A 24,688-nucleotide genomic window follows, 5' to 3' on the forward strand; every position below is an offset into this window, starting at 1 on the left:
GTGCATGCTCAAGCATGCGCAGTTCGGCAGCCTCCCCCTCCGACTAGTATCTTTCTCCCCGGCATCTGATCGTGCCGGGGAGCAACGGAGCGTGGCTACCGGGATCCATGGGATCCCACCGCGGCGTTTCTTTTTTGGCGTGGCTTTTAAAAGCCGCACTTGGCCCCGTCTTTTCCCTGCCGTGTGGCAGGGGCCTTTGTCACCATAGGTGCCTACAGTGCACGATCAGATGGGTCCTGGGCCTCTTGCAGCATCACAGAAGCCTCTAGGATCATGCTCTCGGGTTATAGGTGGCTGTATTCACTCCCAGTATTATCCGTAATGTTGCAAAGAATGCTGGTTTGCAGGATCTCAAGTCAATACTCTAAAAATATTGCAATAACAATCAGAATCTTGGGACAAATAAATAAACTGTTCATCTTACCACTGCAGTTAGGCCAGCTCTGAGTAAAGATGGTGGAGGATGATTTGGTATGTCTAGGAATGCCTGTAGCCCTGGCCAGAGTCAACAAAGCAAGTGGGGCAAGGCACCACAACAGACTAGTTTGCCAAACATGCCACAGTGACGACAGTGGCATATGGGTTGACTGAGTTGTCCATTTGTCTCCATGTTCCTTTCAAGGTCTCTCCACCCATGGGATGTGCAACACCTGATATTACTTTTCTGTGCTCTCATCTATGCAGAAGGTCAGATGTGAATCCCTCCAAGAACAGCCTTCCCAATCAATGGCTCAGTGTTTCAAAACACAGCTTACAAAGAAAATCAGGAACACTGCCTGATAGCAAATACATGTAGACAATGAGAGGGTGATGATAGCCAAGTCTGAACTACTTGTGGCCAGTCAAGAGGGTAGGGCCTCCTGCCCTCATCTGGATAGCTCAGGCAAGCCCAATCTTGTCAGATCTCAGAAACTAAGCAGGGCTGACTCTGGCAAGTACTTGGAAGGGTGACCTCTAAGGAATACCAGGGTTCAGGATGCAGAGGCAGGCTATCAAGCCGCCTCTCTGAAAAATATCCAAATCCCCAGTAGGGGTTGCCAGAAGTCACCATGACTTCCAGGCATGCAAGCACACACACATGCATACACACCAATGTTCCCTCTAAGCTATGGAGTCTTGTGAGCAAAAATTCTACTTCGTGAGCTACTGGCATTAAAGTTGTGAGCGAGTGATTTGGCTACTGCATAAATTAGTTTGCTCTGGAGCCCTCGTTCCTGAGCTAAGACACAAAAATGTGTGAGCCAGAGCTCACACTAACTCAGCTTATAGGGAACACTGATACACACACACAAAATACCAAAAAAAGAGGGTAGGGCCTCCTGTAAGGCCACCGTTCCTTTTCGTTTAGGATAGAGAAGGATAGGAGGAGGAGGAGGAGGAGGAGAGGAGATTGGATTTATACCCCGCCCTTCACTTGGAGTCTCAGAGCGGCTTACAAACGCCTTTCCTTTCCCCTCCCCACAACAGACACCCTGTGGTGGGTGGGGCTGAGAGAGCTCTTGACAGAAACTGCTCTTTTTCAAAAACAGCTGTGCCAGAGCTTGTGACTGACCCAAGGTCACATCAGCAGGTGCAAGTGGAGGAGTGGGGAATCAAACCCGGTTCTCCCAGATTAGAGTCCATGCACTTAACCACTACACCAAAAGGGAAAGGGGAGTAATAGAGCCTGATCTCATCTGATCTCAGAAGCTAAGCAAGGCTGGTACTTGCACGGGAGACCACCAAAGAAGACTGCAGAGGAAGGCAATGGCAAACCACCTCTGCTTCTCACTTGCCTCAAAAGGCCCTTTCTGGGGTCACCACAAGTCACTTGCAATTTGTCAGCACTTATGTACATAGAGAGGGCCAGCAGCAGCTTGGCTCTCCCATGTCTTCATAGCAAGGTGGAGGGGATCTAAGAGTAGACTAGAATCATGGACTGTTATACCAAGGTTTTTCTAAGCCTGATGACTGTGAAGATGAGTCATCAGATAAGGGCCTAGAGATGCCCATAGTGGCAGCTGCCCCCACACTTTGCATTTCCCAGAGTTGGCATCACCTGCTGTGCTATGGTTGCACATGTGGAGCAACCCACCATGAAGTCTCATTGCAGATATGGGATTTCTCTGCACTTCCATTGAATGGCAGAAATACACCTTTCAGAAATGTCAGTACGGATTCTCAGATATTTTTGGTGTAGATGCTGTTGGTAGGGTTAAGCCTTATTATTATTATTATTATTATTATTATTATTATTATTATTATTATTATTATTATTATTATTACATTACATTTCTATACCGCTCCTTCCCGGAGGCTTGGAGCGGTTTACACATATACATTTAATCACCTAACTAGGGCCACATACATATCAAGGGAGATGGATGCCTTACCAGGCACCTAAGCAGCATAGGTCTTTCTGTGGCGGGGGCTTGCTAGGACCAGGCCTTAAGGGGTGGTGGTGAGTAATCTCCTTAATGTTTTCATCTGTATTTTGGCAGTTTTTTTCAGGGAGGTTGGGAGGGTATCGAGTATGCAGCAAGCATTGTTCTCACTATAGGTCTAACTTTCATTGGTTGGCTAGGGTCACCCACATGACCAGTGCAGCAGGTATTGATCACACTTTAACTCTGCTTCATTTCCCCCAGTGATACCAGCACACAACCGGATCTTATTGGCTATGTAGCACCGTGATGTCATTACATGATCCCTGAGAGCCAGTTTGGCGTAGTGGTTAAGTGCGCGGACTCCAATCTGGGAGAACCGGGTTTGATTCCCCACTCCTCCACATGCACCTGGCTGGATGACCTTGGGCAAGCCATAGTTCTTATAAGAGCTGTCCTTGAAAAAGAGTAGTTTCTGTTAGAGCTCTCTCAGCCCCACCTACCTCACAGGGTGTCTGTTGTGGGGAGGGGAAGGGAAGGGAAAGGAGTTTGTAAGCCACTCTGGAACACCTTTGGGTAGTGAAGGGTGGGGTATAAATCCAATCTCTTCTTCTGATTGGCTGGGAACATTCCTTGAAGGAAAAAAATCTGTAGACGGGAGGTATTATCCTGGAGAAACGATGAAGGGAAATAACGACAGTAAACAATTTATTAAAAGATGAATACATATGAAGATTTTGTAATGAAATATTTATCCCTCTTATTATCCTCCCCCCCCAAACAGCTACATTCACCAGAAATCAAAGCAAACAACATTTGGCATCCCTGCCCTTGGATAAACACATTTCAGTCAAGCACTCGGTTTTGGGTGTCATCTGTCTATTAGGCAACATGGCCTTGTGAACTCTTCCAATCAGGTAACTCACAGCAGATTGACTTTTGTTTAGGGCACCTGATTGCAGACTCAGAGTTCCAGGTTCTCTACACACAGTTGGCCTTGAGCACGTTGGCCCTTCTTCATGTGGATACATTTTGATGATCTCACTTTGATTCTCTGTAACTGCTGGCTATCCTGTTTGTTGGCCAGCTCATGACTCTTAGAGTTGCAAAAGAGAACGGCCATGAAGTTTTTCTTGAAGTTCTCATTCATAAAGGTGTAGACTACGGGGTTGTTAAAGGAGTGGGAGAACCCAACTGCTTGGACAATGGCAAAAATCATCTTTATGGTGATGTCATTGTAGTTTTCTTCGAGGTTATCTGTGAATAAATAAACAGATGAAAACTCAGTTTATTAGTCATGCATTTCTGCATATCATTTCTCTTCCCAGCAATCATGTCAGGGGTGTCACATATTTGCCCTTGCTAGGTAACTGTTTGACATACCAGACCAGGTGGCTCAGAGGCTGAGCTAATCTAAACAAATAAAGCACGGATCATGAATATTATATTGAGTCAGAGCATTGTTCTGTTCAGGTCAATAATGTCTACTCTGACTGAGAGTCTCAGGTTAAGGGCTTTTACATTAACTGACCCTGTTAACTGGAGATGCCAGGGGTTGAACCTGGAACCTTCTGAGTTCAAGGCTACTGCTGAGCCATGATTCTTCATGTGTTGAAGCCAGCAAGGAACATCTGCTAATATTTCATTAAAGCAATGGTATGTTTACTCAATTACATTCTACAAACTACATTTTGTGTTATCTTCAATGTGTGGCGTCTGTTCAAAGGCACCAGAATTGTGATTGCACTGTCTACAAGATAAATGGAAATATTAATTGCTCAGTTAAACTTGGCTTGCAGCTGTAATCTGAAAAGTGTGTGTGTGTTTTCAAGACACTAACAATACAGCTAGGATAATGATAGCAAATTATCCAGTTGCTGTAATCTTGCAATATAACAAAAGTGCCTGGATATAATTTGCTCTGCAGGTGTTCTGCAATGATGGATCAGAAAAATAATATTTTGTATAGTGTAAATTGTGTGTGTAATTTTTCAGGAGACTCTGTATTGAACAACCAGGATTGTTGTTTGTTTTGATTACTTTGCCAATGACCCCGCTAATCATCAAATCTGGGAGCACTGGGTTTGGTTCCCCACTCCTCCACTTGCACCTGCTGGATGACCTTGGGCAAGCCATAGTTTTGGCACAGCTGTTCTTGAAAAAGAGCAGTTTCTGTCAAGAGTTTTCTCAGCCCCACCTACCTCACAGGGTGTCTGTTGTGGGGAGGGGAAGGGAAAGGAGTTTGTCAGCCGCTCTGAGACTCCTTTGGGTAGTGAAGGGCGGGGTATAAATCCAATCTCTTTTTCTTCTTCTATGCTGTCTTCACTGGGCCAGGAGTGGTCTTAGTGATTCTAGAACATGGGGCAAATATCTAAGATAGGGCCCCAGAATCACCGCTGCCACCCTCCACCACACCAATCTTGTCACCAGGGTCCAAGCAAGGGGCGGTCATCCCCCTACATGAACTGCCACCAGAAGCTGGCTGTCCAAGCCTAGGATGAAGTGGATGCAAGTGGACACCACTGCTGAGCCAGCTGCAGTAGCCCTAGTAGGGTTCCCAACCTCCAGGTGGTGGCTGGAGTCCTCCTGCTATTACAACTGATCTCCAGGCAACAGAGATCAGTTCCCCAGGAGAAAATGGCCACTTTGAAAGTTGGACTTTATGGCATTCTGCCCCCAGCCCTGTCCTCCTCAGAGTCCACCCCCCACAAATCTCCAGGTATTTCCCAACCTAGAGCTGGCAACCCTAAGCCCTAGACAGGGTGGACACAAGCTGCCACTGCTGCTGAATCACATCTCTTCTGAATGAACCGTAGACGTCTTCTGCTTGGATTAATCCCCTGGGAAGAATGGCTTCATGGTATGCTTTGGCTTTGGACTGTCACTTGCTCTGACAAGAAGTGGGACAAATTTTGCTTTGTTTTTGGCATGGTAGCAACTGTGTAAAGAGCCCAGTTACTGAGGATGCATCTGGTTAGACAACTGAGAGATCTTGCTCAGTTTTTTTCCAGGTAGATGACTTGCTACTGCCAGTCACAAAGTACAGCAACCCAAAGAACTAAACAGTCTCTCTGCTCATGTCTGCAAAAGTCTTCAAATAGGATGCATCCTGGAAGTCTGTCTGAACGTGTGAGTGTTGAAATGACTGCTTCTAGGATGCCTTCCTGCAAGAGGAAACACTGTGCCGCTTGGTCACAAATACAAAGATTACCAGTGAAATATACAAAGAACAGTGGAAAGGGAGATAGATGATATAGATGATATTGCAGATTTTTCAGACTGGTGTCTTGGCCAGCATCTTTGACTACAGTACTCTTGGCAGAAATTGTAGAAACCATCTTCTTCGGAAGATGCCCATTGTAGGTGGTTTCTGAATCCACAAAGACCTATTTGCAGCCTCCAGATATTAATGTCAAGCTGGTCTTTTGCCTGCTGCTGCAGCAAAGATGTGCCTAAACCTATGTAGTTACTAAATTAATATATCGTTTTATAATATATATATATATATCAGCCTTATTCTTATTTTCTGTGTCAAATCATTTCTATAGGGCTGAATATATAAAACTCTTTGATAAGCTGTTGTGAAGACAGGTACTAGAAATAACCTATAAATATAGCATGCTGAAATTGCTAGCCACCATGGAGACAGCATGTTTTCTTTGGAGCTTTTTACTGAAATTCCAACATTTAAACAGGAGTTATTTAAGACACTGTATAACATTATAAATAACATGGGGAAATGGCGCATTTTTTTCTCATTCTTATGAAACAGTAAGACCAAGTATTGTTGCAGTTGCTTGTATGTGGGTGGAATGTTGAACCAGCAGAGGACTTGGTGCGGCCCCCCTGCTGCAGTAGGGCTGGCTAACTAGAAACCCTGGGCTGCCTAGCATGTACTGTTCCAGGCTTCTGCTCAGTCTCACCACTTTCATTCTCGGGGTGGGGGGAGGCTGTGGGTGTTCTAGAGGCCGACAGTTCCAATTGGAGTAGGTGGGGATCTTATTACCCTATTTCCAGTTGCTCCCTTGACAGAATCTCCAGCTGACTGGTGTGCTAGGGCCTTCCTTCCGGGGGTTGCGATGTGCTCTCAGGTGGGGTATGGACTTTGAGGTACTCCTCCTCCTCCTCCTGTCTTCATGTTGGGCCAGGGTGGGACTGCACAGGCCAGATCCCTCCCTGACACCATTCAGATCATTAACTGGGATGTGCATTAGTAATGAACCCTTCCCAATCCCATTTGTTAAAATCATAACAAAATGAACAGGAAAGCAAATGAAATTCATTAATATTCATTATACCAGTGCCTAGCCATCTAGGTTAGAGAGCTGAAGCATAATTCAGACTTAGAAGAATGGGGAAAGAGTAAGAACAGAGCCTTTTTTGTTCCTACCCAAAAATTATTCATTTAATCCAGGAATAGGGGGTGTATGTGCAAGACCATACCCTTCATACCATAATTTCTTAGGCTCAACATTTCCCTCTGCCTGTTGTGCCTGACATTTTTTCTGCACTGCAGAAGAACTCTTCCTCAGATATCTGCACTTTCAGAGACAGTAGAACATTTTGACCAGAAATGGGTATATAACCAGAGAATCATAGCCTACTCCTTGGGGCTGTCAGACCACAACTTCTGTGGCCACTTTGCCATGCTCCCCAAATGTCTCCTTGTGAAACGCTGCTGCCTGCCTTTGTGGGTGTGCACATACACCAAATGTTGCTTCTGCCAACTCTTCAGGCAAGAATGTTAGAGCCCATAAACTTTCTTTTCCTCTCTACCTGACATTTAGCAGGGAAGATTTTTTGAGTGTACAACACAAGAGCATCTCATTGCAACTGGATGGCAAACTGTCCTAACTACATATTACATTTTCCATGGGTATAGCTCTGGATCATGTTCTGGAAGCTCTGCACTTCTTGGGCCTTTGCTTCTTTCCCAGGCTTGGGCTTCCCTCGCATGCCATTTTCCTGAACTGAAATGTCCCAGGGAGCCACTGTTTCTTCTGTTGGGGAGACTGATGTGTAGCATTATCAGTACACATGCAGCCCCTCAGTGGGGAAGCATGGAGCTTCCAGAACCCATCCATGACCAGACCCAGGGATGTACATAGGGGAAAATGCAATGCATAGCTAGGTCCAAAGCAATTACAGCAAAAAAAAAGAAAAAGTACTTAAATTGCATATAAAAATAGGCCTCTTTCTCCTAGCTGCCTGAAAATTAGTCTCTGAGAAAATCATCCCAGCTGGAAGGAAAGTGTTTTGAGAAGATGGAAATGAATGTTTGCAATAACAAAAGAAAGAAAGAAATGCACATGGAGACAGTAACTCATTTTGTTTACTGCCCTTACTGACTAGATCAAGACCTGTTTCTGGTTGGAGTCCTGACGGATTTCAGCCTTGGTTTGGTCAGTCTGAACCTACTTACTGTATTCAAGCAACATGTGGACAACATGGAAAGGTGCCCAGCAAGCAGAGAAGAACAACACAACGATAACCAACATTGCCACTGCTCGTTTCTTCTTCCTGGGGAAAGTCACAAAGGGAGAGGTCAGGGTAAGATGGTCAGGTGGGAAAACTCAGGCACATCCCTGGGAATGCAGAAGCCTCATCCAAGATCACTAAGCCAAAGATAAAAGCAGGCTGGTACCTGCCTCCCGATTCCTGTGGGCCAACCCAGTTGCTATCCACCCTTTTCCTGTTGGTATGATCAGCCCTGGTGCGCTGAAGAAGGTGGTGGTGGAGAGATCAGTCCTATTTTTCTTGCATCCTTCCCAACCATGTGATTAGCTGAGAGGGCAATCTACGACCACCTCTAAGTTGCCACAATGCTGGTTACTATTATCTTGGTTGCTCATTGTTGGAGGCCCTGCCAACAAAGGCTAGATGGGTGGTGACCTGAGAAAGGACTTTTTCATCGTGGTACCAAAACTTTGGAACTTCTTCCCCAAGGTGATTTGTCGGTCCCTGCTGGTATCTTTCACCGGTGGGTGGAGGCTTTTCATTTAGTTTGGCCTAACGCCAATAACAGTTATAGGCTCTCCTTTGGTATTGTTGGCTATGTGTTTTACTGAATTAATCTAGATTTTAAAATGTTGTTTTTATGTGTGCCACCTTGGGCACCCTGATGTTAAAACATTAAAAATGTTTTAAATAAAATAAAATAGTCTCATGAAGTTCAATCTGTTCTTCTCAGCCAGGGAGGGATAGGCAGAAGGTCACTGATGAAATGTGCATGCACATGAAAGCATATACCCAGAACAAAACTTTGTTGGTCTTAACAGCACCACTGGACTCAAACTTCGTTCAGGACTGACCAGTCACTCTCCAAGCAGTTAAAAGTAGCTCTTCACCTCTCCTCCTCTGCTGCTCTAATCACTTTCTTATCCTTGCAGTTTCTCTCCTCGGTCTCTTTTGTGTGAAAGGGAAGGAGGCACATTAGGGCTGCCAACCTCCAGTTGGATCCTTCTTCCAGAACTGCCACTGATCTCCAGACTGCAGAGATCAATTCTCATGAAGCAAATGGAAGCTTCAGAGGGAAGACTGTATGGTATACCATAGATTCTAGGTGAAATCCCTCCCCAAACTCCCCTAATCCCAAATATCTTGGAATTTTAACCCCAAATATCTTGGAATTTCCTGGGCCAGAGTGGGCAAACCTAAAGCAGACACATGTAAACACCTTTGATCTGGATAGGAACATCACAGTACTAGGACCCATGGTCTATAAAGCGTCCAACTGGGAGAGGCTGAGTCAGGTCTTCCTAGGTGTTAGAAGAGCTTTCTTTCCCATTCCTGCAGTTTTCCACATGCAAAGCATGTGCCCTTGTTTCATGTACATCCATTTTTTAATCTAAACAGACAGTTTTAAGCCAGTCCATTACCTTGTGATCTTAGCCATTTCATGGCGGCTGAGGGTGCTCAGCACTGAGGAGTCACCAATCCTCTTCTTGATCCACAACTCAAACGCTATCCTGGTGTACAGGAGCAGCATGACTGTCAGAGGGACCAGGAACAAGGCCACCAAGATGAAGATTGCATATGCACGACGCAACTGGACACTGTGCCAGGACTCCAGGCAGCAGACATGGTGAAGGTTATAAAGAAAGTCATATTTCACCTGAGAGGGAGAAAGAATCCTCATTCAGAAATGTAGGACATGTTGTCACTTCATATTCCCTGTTCCATCGCTCACTAGCTGTTGTAACTCGAGCCTGGGGTGGTTATTCCTGTCTCCTCTGGCCACTTGGTGGTCCTGGTCTAAGTATTCTGAAGAAGAATGATGGGGTCAAATCTGACCTGGTGGGCCAAACACAGAGGCATTAAAAAGCAAATTTTTCAGGTTAACTCAGTTTTAATGGGGCAGAAGACCTGATAACAGAATTCAGTTTGCAGGCAGTGGAACCTGAAAGCTCCGTTTTTGGATCAAAGTCCATGTTACATGACAAAATGCAGGATTCAGGGTATCTGTCTCTATTTTTGCAATCTTGCAATTCTTTGTATTGCACTGTGGCCATCAGATTTGTACAACTGCAAATTCAAATTCTATTTTAATGTTTCTGTTAAAGGAGTGGTTCAGACATGTCTGTTCCTTACTCAAGTGATGAATTGCAAACCTGAATAAATCATCACAGATTTAGCAACAACAACACTTTTATATTGCCCAATTGTTAGTTAGTCTATTCTATATTAGTTAGTTAGTCTATTCTATATTAGTTAGTTAGTCTATTCTATATTAGTTAGTTAGTCTATTCTATATTCCAACATGAATACAACACTCTTGTGTCTTTGTAACACCCTCGCCTTATTTATTCAGAGTATTTAGCAGCCACTTCTCCATAAAAAGCGGCCAAGGAATCCCACAAACTGAAAAACAGCACCACACCAATCAACAAAACAAAGAAGGATAACAAAAGCTGATGGTGCAGTGGGAAAGAAAGTTTACTAATATGTGATGAGCCCTATGCCAGAGGTGTCGAACTCATTTCTTACAAGGACTGGATCTGACATAAATGTCATTTTGTTGGGCCGGGCCATGTGTTTCATAAAACATAATGCCAGGTACTGGAGATATAAACTATATAAAGGACAGCATCTGGTAGGCTCCGAGTTGTTGTATTGTCACTGCAAGACCCCATGGGTGGGGTATGTGTGCAAAGGAAAACCCATATGGGCAAATTGGAGACTGGTGCTCCCATGCTATTTGACTGTTGCAGACAAGGTTGTTCCACCATGCCAAAGCCACAATTGAAGTTGGTCCTCCCACTCCACACCCCTGAGCAGGTTCCCGTTCCCTCCCTTGCACTAGTTGCTCGCTGGCCACATAAGAGTCCTGGATGGGTCAGTTCTGGCTCCCGGGCCTTACGTTTGACACCCCTGCCCTATGCATTTCTCACATTGCTTCATCAGGGGATCTGCAATATTGTGTAAAGAGGGCCTTTAGGTTAAGACATGTTTCCAACCATAATTCCACTTGAGATGTTTATGTGCTAATATGTCCATGCAATTTGTTAGATGTAGGCAAGAGTATGCAATTTGTTGTTGAAGGCAATTTCTTTGTAGCAAAATTAGAAATAGGACTTTGGAAGCACCACTGGCACTCTGTCTGCACGCATGAAGTGCCATCAAGTCACAGCTGGCTTACAGCAACCCTGCACACTTTTCAAGGCAATTGACTAGCAGTGGTGGTTTGTCATTGGCGTCCTTTACATAGCATCCATGGAATCTGGCCACAAAACCCCAAAATTCTGTGCCAGAGAATGGTGGTGGTGGTGGAAACTATCATCAAGGCACAGCCAACTTATGGAAAACCCTGTAGGGTTTTCAAGGACAGTGACATTTAGAGGTGGCTGACTGTCCCTGTGTAGCAAGCCTGGACTTCCTTGATAGTCTCCCATTCAAGTACGCTTAGCTTCTAAGATCTCATTAGATCAGGCTAGCCTGGGCTATCCAGGCAAGTGTGTAATGGTGTCCTCCTTTTTATAAAAGTGTCACAAATCTATACATCTTTCTTTGTTTCTGAGAAGCCTTATGTACAACCCCCATCTCTTGCAGTATGAACAAACTTTTGTTACAGCGAGAAGCATTCTGGATCCATCATTTCGACTCATTACAGCTTGAAGGCCTGAATGACCACATGGACCTGTCTCCAGTCATCTAAAGGGATTCCTGGTTAGTCCTCTGTCTCTTTAAATAACAACACTAGCTATTTTGTAATGAGCATGCTTGGCTCTTGGGTCAAAGCTGGTTTTCACTGTGGCTTTGACTTAGCTATGGTAAGGTGCCAGCATGGTTTCTCCCTTTTAGATGACTGCAGATTTTCACAGTAAGTTTGAATTTTTAGCTGTCAGCCTTTTAAAAAAAGTATTTTGATACTTGGTAGTTGATATCTTTAGGTTACATACAGCCCCTTTCAGATTTGGTTTGAATACAGTACGGTATGATGTGATCCAATCTTCATTTAAGTTTTAAAAGATCGTTTATAGCCTTTAGTTGTTCTTATAGACCTATGCTTGCAGAGTTATTTGTTCTTATCGGACCAGGAAATTATATGAATCTAGTGGGACTTGAAGCTTGAATATAGACTTCTATAAGAATGTTTTTGTTGATGAAGAACTCTTTCAAAACTGAGTATGTATTCTGTATATAATACCATATATGACTGGGTGCTAGTGTCAGGATTGATTGTTGCCAATGTTGTTTATTATATATAACTTTATATTGTATTTACATTGTGTGTCTTTCTAACTGCATTCTCACCTGTATTATATGTTCTGTGATCACTTCTGAATGGGCTAAAGTGCATTGTATCTGTGTAATCTTCACAATTCACCAAGTTTTATTGTTGCAGTCTCTAGTACCTTTGTACTTTGATTAGTTATCTTCAGAGGTTTGTCTTTATCCTGTTCCTTTTGTGGAATGGAGCCCGCTCACTGTCCTCACTAGGGCAGACATACATATAGGTGAGGTTTTGAAGGAAAAGAAATTGTAAACTTCGGCATCAAAAGTCCACGAAAGGAAAGTAGTACAGAGTGAAACGTGTGTAAAATTAAAATATTAATGAAAAAAGTACAGAGGCTATTTATAATAGCAGTAACTAGCAATCTCCCTAGTTCCACTAAGTTAAACACCTGTAATTAGTGAAGAATACCAACTCTCTTTGAAGTTAGTATTAGACTTCTTGATGAACTCCAGCTCAGCAGTTTCATGCTGGTACTTTCCTTTGAAGTTCAGATGGGTATTGTTGCCACACGGCATGGCACTGGAGGGTGAGCAAGTGGACTCATTCAAGATGGTGTCGCTGATGTTACAAGATCCAGCAATAATATTGCCTTAGCAGATATGGCATCTGGCTTTGTTGCAGGGTCTGGTCCCTGGATTTGTCTCTCTGTTAGGTGATCTGTTGCTGTTGGCAAGAATCTGTTTTGGGAGAGAGACTGTCTCTATAAGCAAATAAAAGTCTGCCTGGGAGAGAGATTATCCAGGATGAGCTGTAATTCATTGATGGTGTGTTGGACAAGTTACAGCTGGGAGCACAGCTGCCAGATTCGCCTTGGAATGTTCCAGGAGATTTGCAGGGAGACCCTTTCAGCAGAGGCTTAATATGCAGAAATGGTCAGTTGATGCTTTTCATGGAAATGGGCACTTGAAGTTTTTCACCTGGTGACTAAAGGGATGGGACATTCTCCCCACCACCACCACCCCAGTTGTTGGCAACCCTAATTTTTAGTAATCTTGTGAATATCTGCAAAAGACAGTCCTGGGTTTGCCTTTGCTTCTCTTCAGTGGTTTCCTGTCCAGCTCTTTCTGTTAATGAGCTGTTTTACAGTTCTTGGAGCTGCACGCTTAATATGGAAATAAAATTTCTACACGCCCAGCAGTTTGGATAGATTAGCTACGCTTTGTAAAGTGGAAAATGAGAAGCTGGGGTTGTAAATCAGAAGAACTCATCTCAGTAGATAAAAGCGCTAATTGATGAGGTGTGACTTCATTTGAAGAGGTGTGGAGCTGAAGGAGGAGGAACTGAGCTTCTCTGTACCTAATCTTTTCTGGCATAAAAACTAAATTACTGAAGCTGGGAGTGCTAAATTACTCCCTCTTGCCAAGTGGAAAAGAAGGGGCCTTTTGTCACCTGTGTGAGGTTAGTAAGATTAAAATATTTCAGACTAAATTACTGGATACATACAAGGGTGGCTATAAATGTTACCTTTCTCTATCAGCAGATTCCCAGTGCAAACAGGTGCCATGCTTGGCTGTGTGAACCTTTTGTTGAGACTCCAGAGACAGACTCAGTATCCTCCCTGTGTACTTTCAATTACCTGACTGGTAGGTGCTGGCGGTGGGGGAGGTGGTTTCTGGACTGGTGTTAAAGATCCCCGGGATGATAATTCTGGGTAGATTTCAGCATTCACATGGTGGCTGCCTCATCTGGCCTTACTGAGAATGTTATGGCTGCTCAGCCTACCATGGGCCCATCCTGGTGTTTTTTAGGCCCAACACATGAAAAAGGAAACATGCTGTATTTATTCTTTTGCACTAAGCAGGTCTCTGGTGGTCTAGTGAGAGGGTTTGATATATAGTTCATGTTATGGTCAGACCAATTTCTGCTGAAGGTTCAGATGGTTGTGGCTTCACCTCCCTACGGATAATTTGACTCATTGTGATGCCTGCCTCCAGTAGGACCACTGGATGATCTGGGACTTTGAGAATCTAACCATGGCTTTGCCGAAGCCTTAATGGGGGCCTAGAATGATAGTCTTTGAAACAACCAACAGGGCTGCTCCTGGGTGTCTTTTTCATCCCTCACATTATTTGGTTTCCCCCAGAACTGGGAGAATAAAGGTCGGCTGGGAGGTGTCTGTGGCAGTGCTGATGGAAATCTTGGTGAAATCTGACAGGTCTCATTATAGAGAGTGTGGTTCTGTTGATGAAAATGATCAATGCTTCCTTTTCAGAGGGGTTTCCTGAAGCTTCTAAAAGAGGTTGTAATTGTTGGACGAGACAATGTCTGGTGTACAAAGAAGAGAAGAAGACCCTGCAGGGGGCAGCAAGAAGGCAGATAGGACAGTGAGGTTACCACCTTCTCTCTCCTGTTAAGTTCAGGTGGGGTGGCCATGTTGGTCTGAAGCAATAGAACAAAGTTTGAGTCCAGGTGGCACCTCTAAGACCAATGATGTTTTATTCAAGGTATAAGCATTCGTGTGCATGCACACTTCTTCAGATACTTTCTGAAGTAGTGTGCATGCATATGAAAGCTTATACCTTGAATAAAACTTTCTTGGTCTTAAAGTTGTCACTGGACTCAAGCTTTGTTCTCCTATTAAGTCTGTCTCCAGATTGCTCCTCTTAGGGTAATTTCTTCCTCCTTCTCAGAAGTTCCACACTCAATCTCCCCTCTCTCTCAGCTAGAGATGTAGTTAGGAGCCTATCTCTGTCTCCTCTCTTTCCTATCAAGTATATTAGTTCCTAAATAAACCTTTATCTACTCTTTAATCAGGTTGTGCACCATCGTTGTGTTAATTACTCTGCCAACAGTAATTTGTCCACTTTTAGAGAAACCTGCCATGAAGAAATAAAATTATAGGCCAGTTTTCAACCAACCATTTCTAGGGAATGTGATGGAAGCAATTCAAGGGTTTCCTGATATGCCCTTCACAATTTTGGCCTATGGGGTTGTCCCTGGAGGAGAAGATGCCCACCAGGAGCGAACCCCTACAGGCCCGACCATAGCACCCCATGGAGCTGGCGTTGCCCGACCCAGGCGGGGTGAAGCCACAGGAGGAGGAGGAGGAGGTGGCGCTTACCTGGCACCTGGTGTCAAAGGGGCAAACAAACTGGGATGGCATGCCACCCAGCAGTGCGCCGAAGATGATGGCCCAGAACCGTGGGCTCCAAGGGGGTTGGATGGTGTCACCCGGGGTTAGGGCGGGTGTACGAGTGACAGCGGGCAGTGAGAGAGCCAGGAGGAGGTGTGGCCAAGCAGCACATAGTCACCCCCCAGCGTCAACTGATTTAAGCAGGGGTGGAGCCAGGGAGCGGGATGGAGCCAAGGGGGAAGGAGGGTATAAAAAGGGAGTAACAGCTCCCGTCGAGGAGGATATGGCTTGACATCTCCCTGAGGAGGAAGCCAAGAGAGAGAGAGAGTGGAATGCAGGCCAGGCAGGCGAGTGGGGGGGTGGGTGGTATAACCCCCTCGGCTGGTGTCTGAGATGGCACCAGCTCCCTAAGAGGAAGGTCAACACCCCTTCCTTGTGGGAAAGGGATGAACCGCCATGGCGAGTGGTGGTGACAGGGGGCAGCGGTAGCGGGGGCTCCACCCCCCCTTACAGAGGTTGGGACAGAAAATGTCTTGGTGGTTTTGGTGAATGATCTACATCTACAAATGCATTTTGTTGTTGTTCAGTCGCACAGTCGAGTCCGACTCTTCGCGACCCCATGGACCAGATCACGCCAGGCCTTCCGGTCTTCCACCGTCCTCTGAAGTTGGCTCAATTTCGTTGCATCTATGACACTGTCTAACCATCTCATCCTTTGCCGTCCCCGTCTTCTTTGACCTTCCATCTTTCCCAGCATCAGGGTCTTCTCCAGTGAGTGCTCCCTTCTCATTTGGTGGCCAAAGTATTTGAGCTTCAGTTTCATTATCTGGTCTTCCAGGGAATAGTCAGGGTTGATTTCTTTTAGGATTGACTGATTTGATCTTCTTGCAGTCCAAGGGACTCTCATTAAAATGTACTAAATAAAGATAATGCTTCTTAATTACTTGACCTCTCTACATGTAGTTGAACACTCACCGTGTTTTTGAAACATTTAGAGACCTGTGTCAGGATTAAAGGTTTTCCCTCAAGGTAAGGTTGCAGACCCCCTGGTGGAGGTGGGGGGTCTCCCACCACTGGGCCCTGCTTCCCAGCCACCAATCAGCTGGCCAGTGGGGGGACTTACCAGTAGAAAGAAGAAGGCCCAGGCCGCATTGCTGGCATCATACAGGAAGTGCTGTCATCACACCAGTGACTTCTGGGTGATACTCTGGTATTTGGACAAAAACTCTATGGTAGAAGCTGGTTTTACCATAGAGTTTTTGCGCAAAACCCAGAATATCACCAGGTAGTCGCTGGCATGATGACATCACTTCCTGTGTGACACTGGCGACTTGGCCTGGGCCTTTCTCTTTCTCCTGGTAAGCCCCCCCCCCCAATCTCCTGCCAGTTACCAGGAGGGACCTGACAACCCTATTTCAAGGAAGCATCCTGTGTGGGAAAATCCAGATCACCCTCCCTACCAATCAGTATTGGACATGACTATGCCTTCATTTGTTTAAAGTATTTCTATCCCATCTTACTTATCTCCTTGGATTCAAGGTGGCTAACAATCCAGCAACCAGATTACAAAATCACAGAGTCCAATCAACAAAAACAAAACACAGATTAAGATACATAAAGTTTAAAACAGCCAAGATTGAAAAACACATAGGGGAATAGAACGAGCACAGCTAGGTCTGCTGAAATGATTTACCCTTGACCCAATTATACATCAGCCATTTATTATCTAGTTATGTAGTGTGTTTAGGGTTGCCAACCTCCAGGTGTGGACTGGAGTCCTCCAGAAATTACAGTTGATCTCCAGACTATAGAGGTCTGCTCCCCTGGAGAAAATAACAGCTTCAGAGAGCAGCCTCTATGCTATACCATAGATTCTAGGTGAAATTCCTCCCCAGATTCCCCCTTCATAGGCATTGCCCCCCAAATCTCCAGGAATTTCTGAGGCTGGAGCTGGCAACTCTAAGTACAATCAATGTACCAGGCACAGTGATGGAAGCAAAAGCAGGTCCTTGCAACAAGGAACATGCAACTTGAATTTTGACATTCAGGAAAATAACTGAGGGGGTGGTGGTCAGGTAGCTGGTGTGATCATTGCTCAAGTCACACTTGCAGCAGAGATTCCATGCGGCATGAGGTAATCAATTTTTCACCCTTATTAGCTATTGTTTCCCTTTCACACCAGATGGGGATTGCACCCCACCCTCACTTTGATGCTGCTATCAAAATTCTCTGTCCACTTAAAAAAAAAGTTGGGTGCACAGCTTTGCTTCAGAATATGGCAGTAGTCAAATCCTTCAGTAATGCTAATTGATGGAAGGTACTGGGTGTTCCATCGTGGTCCTCTACACTGAAAAGACTAATAGCCTTCTAACTGCTTGGGGGAAGGGGAGAGAGAGCACCTGAGGAACTTTTTAAACTCTAATTGAGACAGCTGAGGAGAACCACTTGCCAGTTATATTGTTCTAATTGTGTAACATGCTATGACATTGCCCTGACCCCCCCCCCAATTTTTTTAAAAAACTCAATTTAGTTGGTGTCAACCATGATATTGAAAAAATGCAGAAAAAGAGGGAGTTTCCTTTCATTCAAATACAATATGTATTTTTCCTTCTGGACATATGAAAAAGATTGTGCCAGAAATGTCACCCTGGGAAATGGGTTTTTTTTAGGTTTAAGAAAAGCAGACTTTTTTAGCAGAAAAAAACTGTAATGTTTGTAATTTGTGTAGGAATGGAGTGTAATTTGTGTAGGAATATCATGTGGATATTTTTAAAGGGTGCAGGACTAGATTTGCTGAAATTAAGAAACACCTCCAGGTAGAACTCTGTTTGAAGATAAATAGAAGATCCCCACTCAGTAAGATCAAGGAAAAGTGATAAAGTTCCTAAAGCAGGAGCTGGAGGTTCACTTTGCTTCTGTATGAGGATGATTCCTCATTCTGATCTGATTGTGGCTGAGAATGCAAAGGGGCACTGGAGCTTCCACGTGGAAAATTGTTCTATACTTTCCTCTCCAGCCCACCCTAACCCTCCCTAGTACTGGGCTTTTTATCATGCTTTTATTCAACTATCAGGAGTGAGGATATCATTACAGTATAAGAATATCCTAACTACAGATAATTATTTTTAAAACCATCAAAAAGCCAGCCAGTGGTAGGAGGAAGGAATTGCCAAGCAGGAGGGGAAATGGGGCAGATGTGGGTCAAGAAGTACAGAAATTCACACTTTCCCTTCTACTACTCTTTCCCAGACCTACTCTGGGTCCAATCTTCCTGGAAAAATTGTATCAAAGCAGGTTTGGGAAAAGTTGGAGCAGAGCTGAGAAAACCCCAAAAGGTTGATAGAAGCACAGAAGTATTATGGAGAAGCCAAAATTAAATTTGCAATTGGGGGGGGGGGGCAGACCCAAGAAATATGTGTGTCAAACCGGCCTCTGACTGTCTTGAGCTTCTGGCCATTGTCATTTATGCTACTCCTTTACTATATTGCTTTGAACAGGAGGAAAGCTCATGTTGCTTGATTTGTTTTTAATTAATTAGAAGAGCTTCTCGGGAGAACCCCTCAGTGAGTATAACTTGGCATAGCACCATCTGCTTTCTTAGTCTATGAAGACTTTGCGTATTTTACAGCATAAGCCTATAAATAGATCCTATGCATTTTACTGCATAGCTCTGTAGACGAAAACAATAACTATTGCTCAGTTATACAGCCCTGTAGAGTTCCTCCTATTTTATTTAGTGATGGAAAGCAGATGCTGCACTGGTGTCAGATCACAGGGTAGAACCAGTGAAAACCGTTTCTGACTTTCACCAGCTGTTTCATTTTGCAACACATGATAGGAAACATTTATCAAATATATAAGGGAAGGGAGCAGCAAAGTTAAGACACAGGAGAGGGAAATGGAGAGGAAGCCTCAAACTATACTTGTTTTAAAAGCCCACTATGTCATGGCGCAGGCGTATAATGTGTTGTTACCCTGTCAAAATATTGTGCTGATTACAAAACTGAGACATGTTTTACTGAATTAATGAGTATTCGGGTTCACTGACAAAAGTATGGTTTAGAAAGTAATCACTTTTAAAGACAGCATGAACAAATGTGACTTCTGGACAGATAGCTTCTTGATTAAGCACTTTAAGAAATGCATTTTCTTTCATTGTGACTGCAGCTTACCTCTAAAGTCTGAACATAAAGCATAGGCGATCCAACAATGATTGCCACTGTCCAAACACATCCTTATGAGAGAGAGAGAGGGAGAGGGAGAGGGAGAGGGAGAGGGGGAGAGAGAGAGAGAGAGAGAGAGAGAGAGAGAGAGAGATATGATTACTTTGGAATCTTCATGAATGTGTCTGTTTTGAGTCTACTTCAGAATGAAATGCCAAGTTATATCAGTTACAATATAATATAATAGAAAATATGCAATTTGAGAAACAACAAGAATTGGTTTTGGTGCATCAGTCATTCCTGGCAAACAAGAAACTGTAGAAGGCTTCCATGCTATTTAAAATTTTTGTCAAGTCTAATCAGTTCCTCAGAACAAAATGTGGTTATTTCATTGAGTCCATGTGGATGGGAAAGTCTGGATTATCCCAGTCCTGCCCACATGGTGTCATTTTCTATGCTCCAGCTCCCCCATGGCTGCCATGCCCAACCCCGGGTACCGGAGGACTTTTTTGTTTTTAACTTGGCAATTGACATATCATTGTAGCATTTTAACAGTCTATATAGGTCTTCTGAATTCATTTTACTTCATTTAGCTTTCGATCTTCTTTTAAAAGTAAGTCTCTATCCCTTTTTGTTGAGGAGATACACTTTTGCCCTTATATCACTACAGGGAAAGGGGCTACAGGAAAATGTGAGGAAACTGACCGTGTGGAAGACCGCTGTGTTTGTATTGGCAGCCGCAGCAGTAACAGAGAAACCACAGAAGGTGACCTCTGTGAATGTCTACAGGCAGGGCCAATAAAAGGCTGGGAATAGGAAACCTGTTATAAACTGTTCATTTCACAGTGCCGTATGTTGGGGTCCCTGACATGGCGTCCATGGTAGCCACTGACTGCCACCTTTCCTGGTGCCTGCCAAGACGAGGGTTTTGGGCAAGCAGCACTTCTAACTGGCCACGAGATCTGATTGGATGTACAAATCTTTAAAAATGTTGCTTTGGCAGCAGCTGCCACCACCGTACAAGGATCCTGATTGGACGACTGAAGGTAAGCCTTAAGGGAGTGTGTATGGCTGTAGATCACTGAAATGATTGCACCTTTAATTTCGTTGTACTGTGTACAATGACAATAAAGTATATTATTATTATTATTATTATTATTAAATGTGTATGCAAGGAAACATTTTTAAAACAGTATGTTCATTTTAAAGGCATCCTGTTAAATAGAGCTTCCGCCTGAAATGCTGTAGAGTTACTGTTACAGTTATGTATATTCACACTCCTTGACATTTTGTGGATGGCTCTGCCCCCTGTGGCAGCCATTTTGTGGCAGTGCCCACCACCATGTGTCAGAATTCCAAGGGGCCACATTAGAGTCTTCATCCACTTTTGAAGGCTTACGGCTGAATCCCAGCTCTTCCTGTTTCCAGCACTGGCCATGCAGTATAGTCTAGGAACATGTGCTCAGATATTCATTCAGGGCATCTGAATGATGGCTATACTGCAGTCTTGTGTGAATAGACAATATGACCTAGAAGACACTCGATGCACTTCCACACATGGTTAATTGCAGGAGAAGATCCATAGTCACAGACAGGCTGGCTTTGAGGTTGAGCTTCTCCTTCTCTCAGTAAAGAACTACTGATAAGCTTCTGAGAAGCCCTGGGGTTCCCTGGAATTGACTTTGAAAGCCACCACTGATCTATGAGTTATGTTTTGAAACCCATGCTGTTTATTGGCAAGGGCAAAAGACAACCACCTTGGCCAAGACTTAGGATATTTCTATATGGGGCTTTTGCTCTGGTTTGGCATCCAAACTGGAGCATCCATGACATCATACTCTATAATAATCTGCTTTTGGGGTTTTCCCCTGCTTTGCTGCAAGCTTTCTCAAATTTGGTTCGATACAATATTTACACAATGTGTGGTGAAGTAGGTGAGCATTTTTTTTAAAGACTTGCCAACACTAGCAACATTTTCCTTGCTTCATCTCTTTGCCATGCCCCCTGCACAACCAAAGGATACTTTTCAGGTTTCAAAAAAAATGGTGCATCTCTTATATTTCTGTGATGAAAAGAGATAGAGATGTATTTTTTTAAAATGCCTGCTGGGATGTCAGAGGATCTATTCTAGATCATGGTAATGGTTTTTATAATGTTGTTGTTGCTATGGTGATATAGCAAATACTGTTTTTTTAAAAGCCTGAAGAAAGCTCTCTGGTGATGGAGATTGTGACTTGAAAGGCAGAAAACTGCCACATGGGTGGCAACAAGAACTATACAGAGAACTCCTGCCATGTGGAAGTGGCCTTAAAGAGGCTCTTGGCTTTGCAGTCCCCCTTATTATCCTTTTGCCTTTCATGGAACTTAAAATGCTATGGACTGCAGGTTGGCACGAAATGCTTCTGGTGCACTAATGGAACAGTGCACAATCTGAGAGCCATGTCCCAAGATCATATGCAGTATTTCAAAGGATGCTGAGAAATGTATTGTCACATTTCTATCCCTTTAATTCCCTAGAAGCTCCGGACAGCATATGTGTGGTTATAATTTTGCCCACACAACAGCACATGCACCATGGGAAGTGAGTTAGGCTGAAAGTGATTTGCTGAAAGCTACCCAGTGAATTTTGTGGCTAAGGGAGAATCAAAACTAATTGCTCCCTGGTTCAAGTATGACTGCAGTGCAAAGATTCATTTCCCCATAAAATTCCCCATGAACATTGTAAGGGAGCAATGGATTTCCTGCTCTTCAGTTTTCCAGACCATTGGAGTAACCTTAGCACCTAGCCATTGCCAACATGATCTGAATCTAAAACAAGTACTTGGAGGCAAAAAGCTGTATCCCACTGGTTTTAGTCCCCTCCAGTGTACATCTCATGTGCCCCAGTCATACCAAGCATTTTGTAGGCTCTCTTGTTTGTGTATTGCCTCTGGATCTTCAAGGGGTGGACGATGCCTTGGTATCTCTCTATAGCAATGCACATCATGGTCAGGGTGCTAGTGACGACAGCAGTGGTCTGTATGAAGGGGACCATCTTGCACACAAAGGGGCCTGGGGAGAAAATTACATTTTAATGCACTGAGCAATCCTTTCAAGGAGCTAGGATTGCACTTACTGTAATGGACTTTTGTAATGAAATCTTTACAAAGGATCAATAAGAACAGCCTTGCTGAATCAGACCAATGGTCCATTCAGTCCAGCATTTTCTTTCCAACAGTGGCTAACCAGATGCCATTGAAGAAGCCTGTTGTTTATTCCCAGGGCCTGATGTTCAGAGGAGTATCATTTCTTAACATTGTGGTTCTATTGAGCAATCATGGCTAAGGGTCATTGACGGGCTCATTGTCTAGTAGCCTGACTGATGCTATTATAAAGCCATCTACAATAGTAGACATTAGTTACCGTATATTGTGGCACTGAATCCCTCAACTTATTCATGCATTGTCTGAAGCAGGGCTTTTTATTGCCAGTTTTGAACCTGCTGGCTGTGAGTTTCAGTAGATGGCACACTTTTCCTCATGGAATTACCTCTCAGAATATAACCATTAGGAAGGCCTAAAACCCTTTGCAATGATAAGAATGGAAAGCTACTCATGGCAGTTCGGTTTTGCTTTACATCTGCTCTGCAAGAAGACTTATACCTGGGCAGCAGCACTACCTCTAAGCTGTGGAGCCTTGTGAGCAAAATTTCTACTTTGTGAGCTACTGGCATTAAAGCTGTGAGCGAGCGATTTGGCTACTGCATATATTAGTTTGCTCTGGAGCCATCCTTCCTAAGCTAAGACAAAAAAAAGTGTGAACCAGAGGCTAAAAAACTGTGAGCTAGCTCACACTAACTCAGCTTAGAGGGAACACTGCTGGGCAGTATTCTTCCAGTATATACCAGGCACTTTAAATGATGCTTGCTTCAGTCTAAGGGCTTTTCTGCATTCTCATTTTACTCGCTGTTAGGTTCCTGTTTCTTCAGGGTCTTTTTCCTGTTCTGCATGTGTTTTCCTCCCTCTAGTGGTTGATTTATTTCCAGTTTATCTCCCTGCAGTTTAAATCCATCATATGGACCTACTGTGCACAGTAAAAGTTGGTCATGACACTAGACTTTGGTATGGTTGACGGGGAACATTGACTGCTCATGTAAGTGGCTTACTTGAGTGTACAACTAAACGTTACCAGCAGGAACTCACAGAGGGACACAACTCTGCCTTAGCTTGGCCAAATCTCCAGATGCTTCTAAAAATGATGGTGAGTCAAAGAGATCCTCTGCAGATGTGGGTCACCATGAGGGATCTCACAAACTACCAATGTACAACCACAGGAAAAGCACTCTGTGGCCCACCCAGGGGGAGAAGATTTGGTGCCTACCTTTGCTACCAAGGCAAAGTGTTGAGACCCTTCAAATGAGGTACCAGATCCATGTGCCCACACTCTACTGTGTCCTCAGTCTCCTCTATGCTCATGGCAGGGCTCATAGAGCATCATGGCTGTGTCTGAAGTCTCGGCAGCTCTCAGCTAAGGGGAATAGCTTAGGTACTCTGTATGCCTCAAATATTAAGGTGTTTAGTTGAGCTTCGGCTGCAGCCAGAACCACATCTGATTTGGAGGCAAGGTTAGCAATGTACAGGTATTCAGCTGCTGAATGGCCAGTAACACCTTGCCAGTGTAAAGTACATGTCAGTGGACTACACATGGGTAAGAATGTGGGATCTTCCCCCCGCCCCAGTTGCTACCATCGGCAGTCCAGTATAACTTCCCATACTGGCCAATTAAAGGCCAAAATTCTCTGGGATGCCAGTCTGTCAATTTAGTGCTGGTTAACTAAAAAGCTATCTAACATCTTTTGTTAGGATCAACCAAAATAGCATAAAACAGAAGCTTCAATCAGAGAGAGCAAACCAAGCAACTTTGCTCTCCTGTGTATAATTACTTTTTCCTGAAACAAAATGCTGAAACAGGGACTTGTTTCACTGCAGTTGCAAAAGTTTTCAAAAAGTCACTTTTTTATTGGTTCAGCCCCACATACTAGTCCAGACTCATCAGGGCAAATGCACCATTGAGTCTACAAGAAACTCAGCTGCTACACACTGGTTCCAATAATTTCTATAGATTCAAAGACTATTGTCCTTCTCTTTGCCTGAATAAACTGTACCTCAGCATGCATTTGGTAGAATAAATACCTTGAATAAAGAGTAGAAGCTTCCTGCTCCTAGCAGAAGAACTGCTATTTTTAGAGAAAAGAGCTTAAGTCCAGTAGCACCTTAACTACTAATGAAATTTGTGGCAAGGTACAAGCTTTCGTCAGTCACTGTGGCAGCTCTCATCCCCTGCCACAAAAGTTGTTAGTCTTTAAGGTACTACT

The 24,688-nt window shown here is 44.0% G+C and overlaps 1 protein-coding gene across 1 annotated transcript in view; it reads right to left on the reverse strand.

Annotated features, from left to right (window-relative positions):
- Window positions 1–271: 271 nt before the first annotated feature.
- The window catches only part of LOC107118726 (pyroglutamylated RFamide peptide receptor-like), a 44,904-nt gene continuing 20,487 nt past the window's right edge, over window positions 272–24,688 (reverse strand). The window contains exons 2-7 of the mRNA XM_015421081.1: window positions 22,228–22,386; window positions 19,345–19,406; window positions 9,242–9,477; window positions 7,786–7,883; window positions 3,409–3,620; window positions 272–364 (exon numbers count right to left, since the gene is read on the reverse strand). Of these exons, the coding sequence (XP_015276567.1) occupies window positions 272–364; window positions 3,409–3,620; window positions 7,786–7,883; window positions 9,242–9,477; window positions 19,345–19,406; window positions 22,228–22,386 (860 nt within the window). The remainder of the gene's footprint in view (window positions 365–3,408; window positions 3,621–7,785; window positions 7,884–9,241; window positions 9,478–19,344; window positions 19,407–22,227; window positions 22,387–24,688) is intronic.

The sequence above is a fragment of the Gekko japonicus genome, unplaced genomic scaffold (genome assembly GCF_001447785.1).
Source record: "Gekko japonicus isolate JY-2015 unplaced genomic scaffold, Gekko_japonicus_V1.1 scaffold13, whole genome shotgun sequence".
NCBI lineage: Eukaryota > Metazoa > Chordata > Lepidosauria > Squamata > Gekkonidae > Gekko > Gekko japonicus.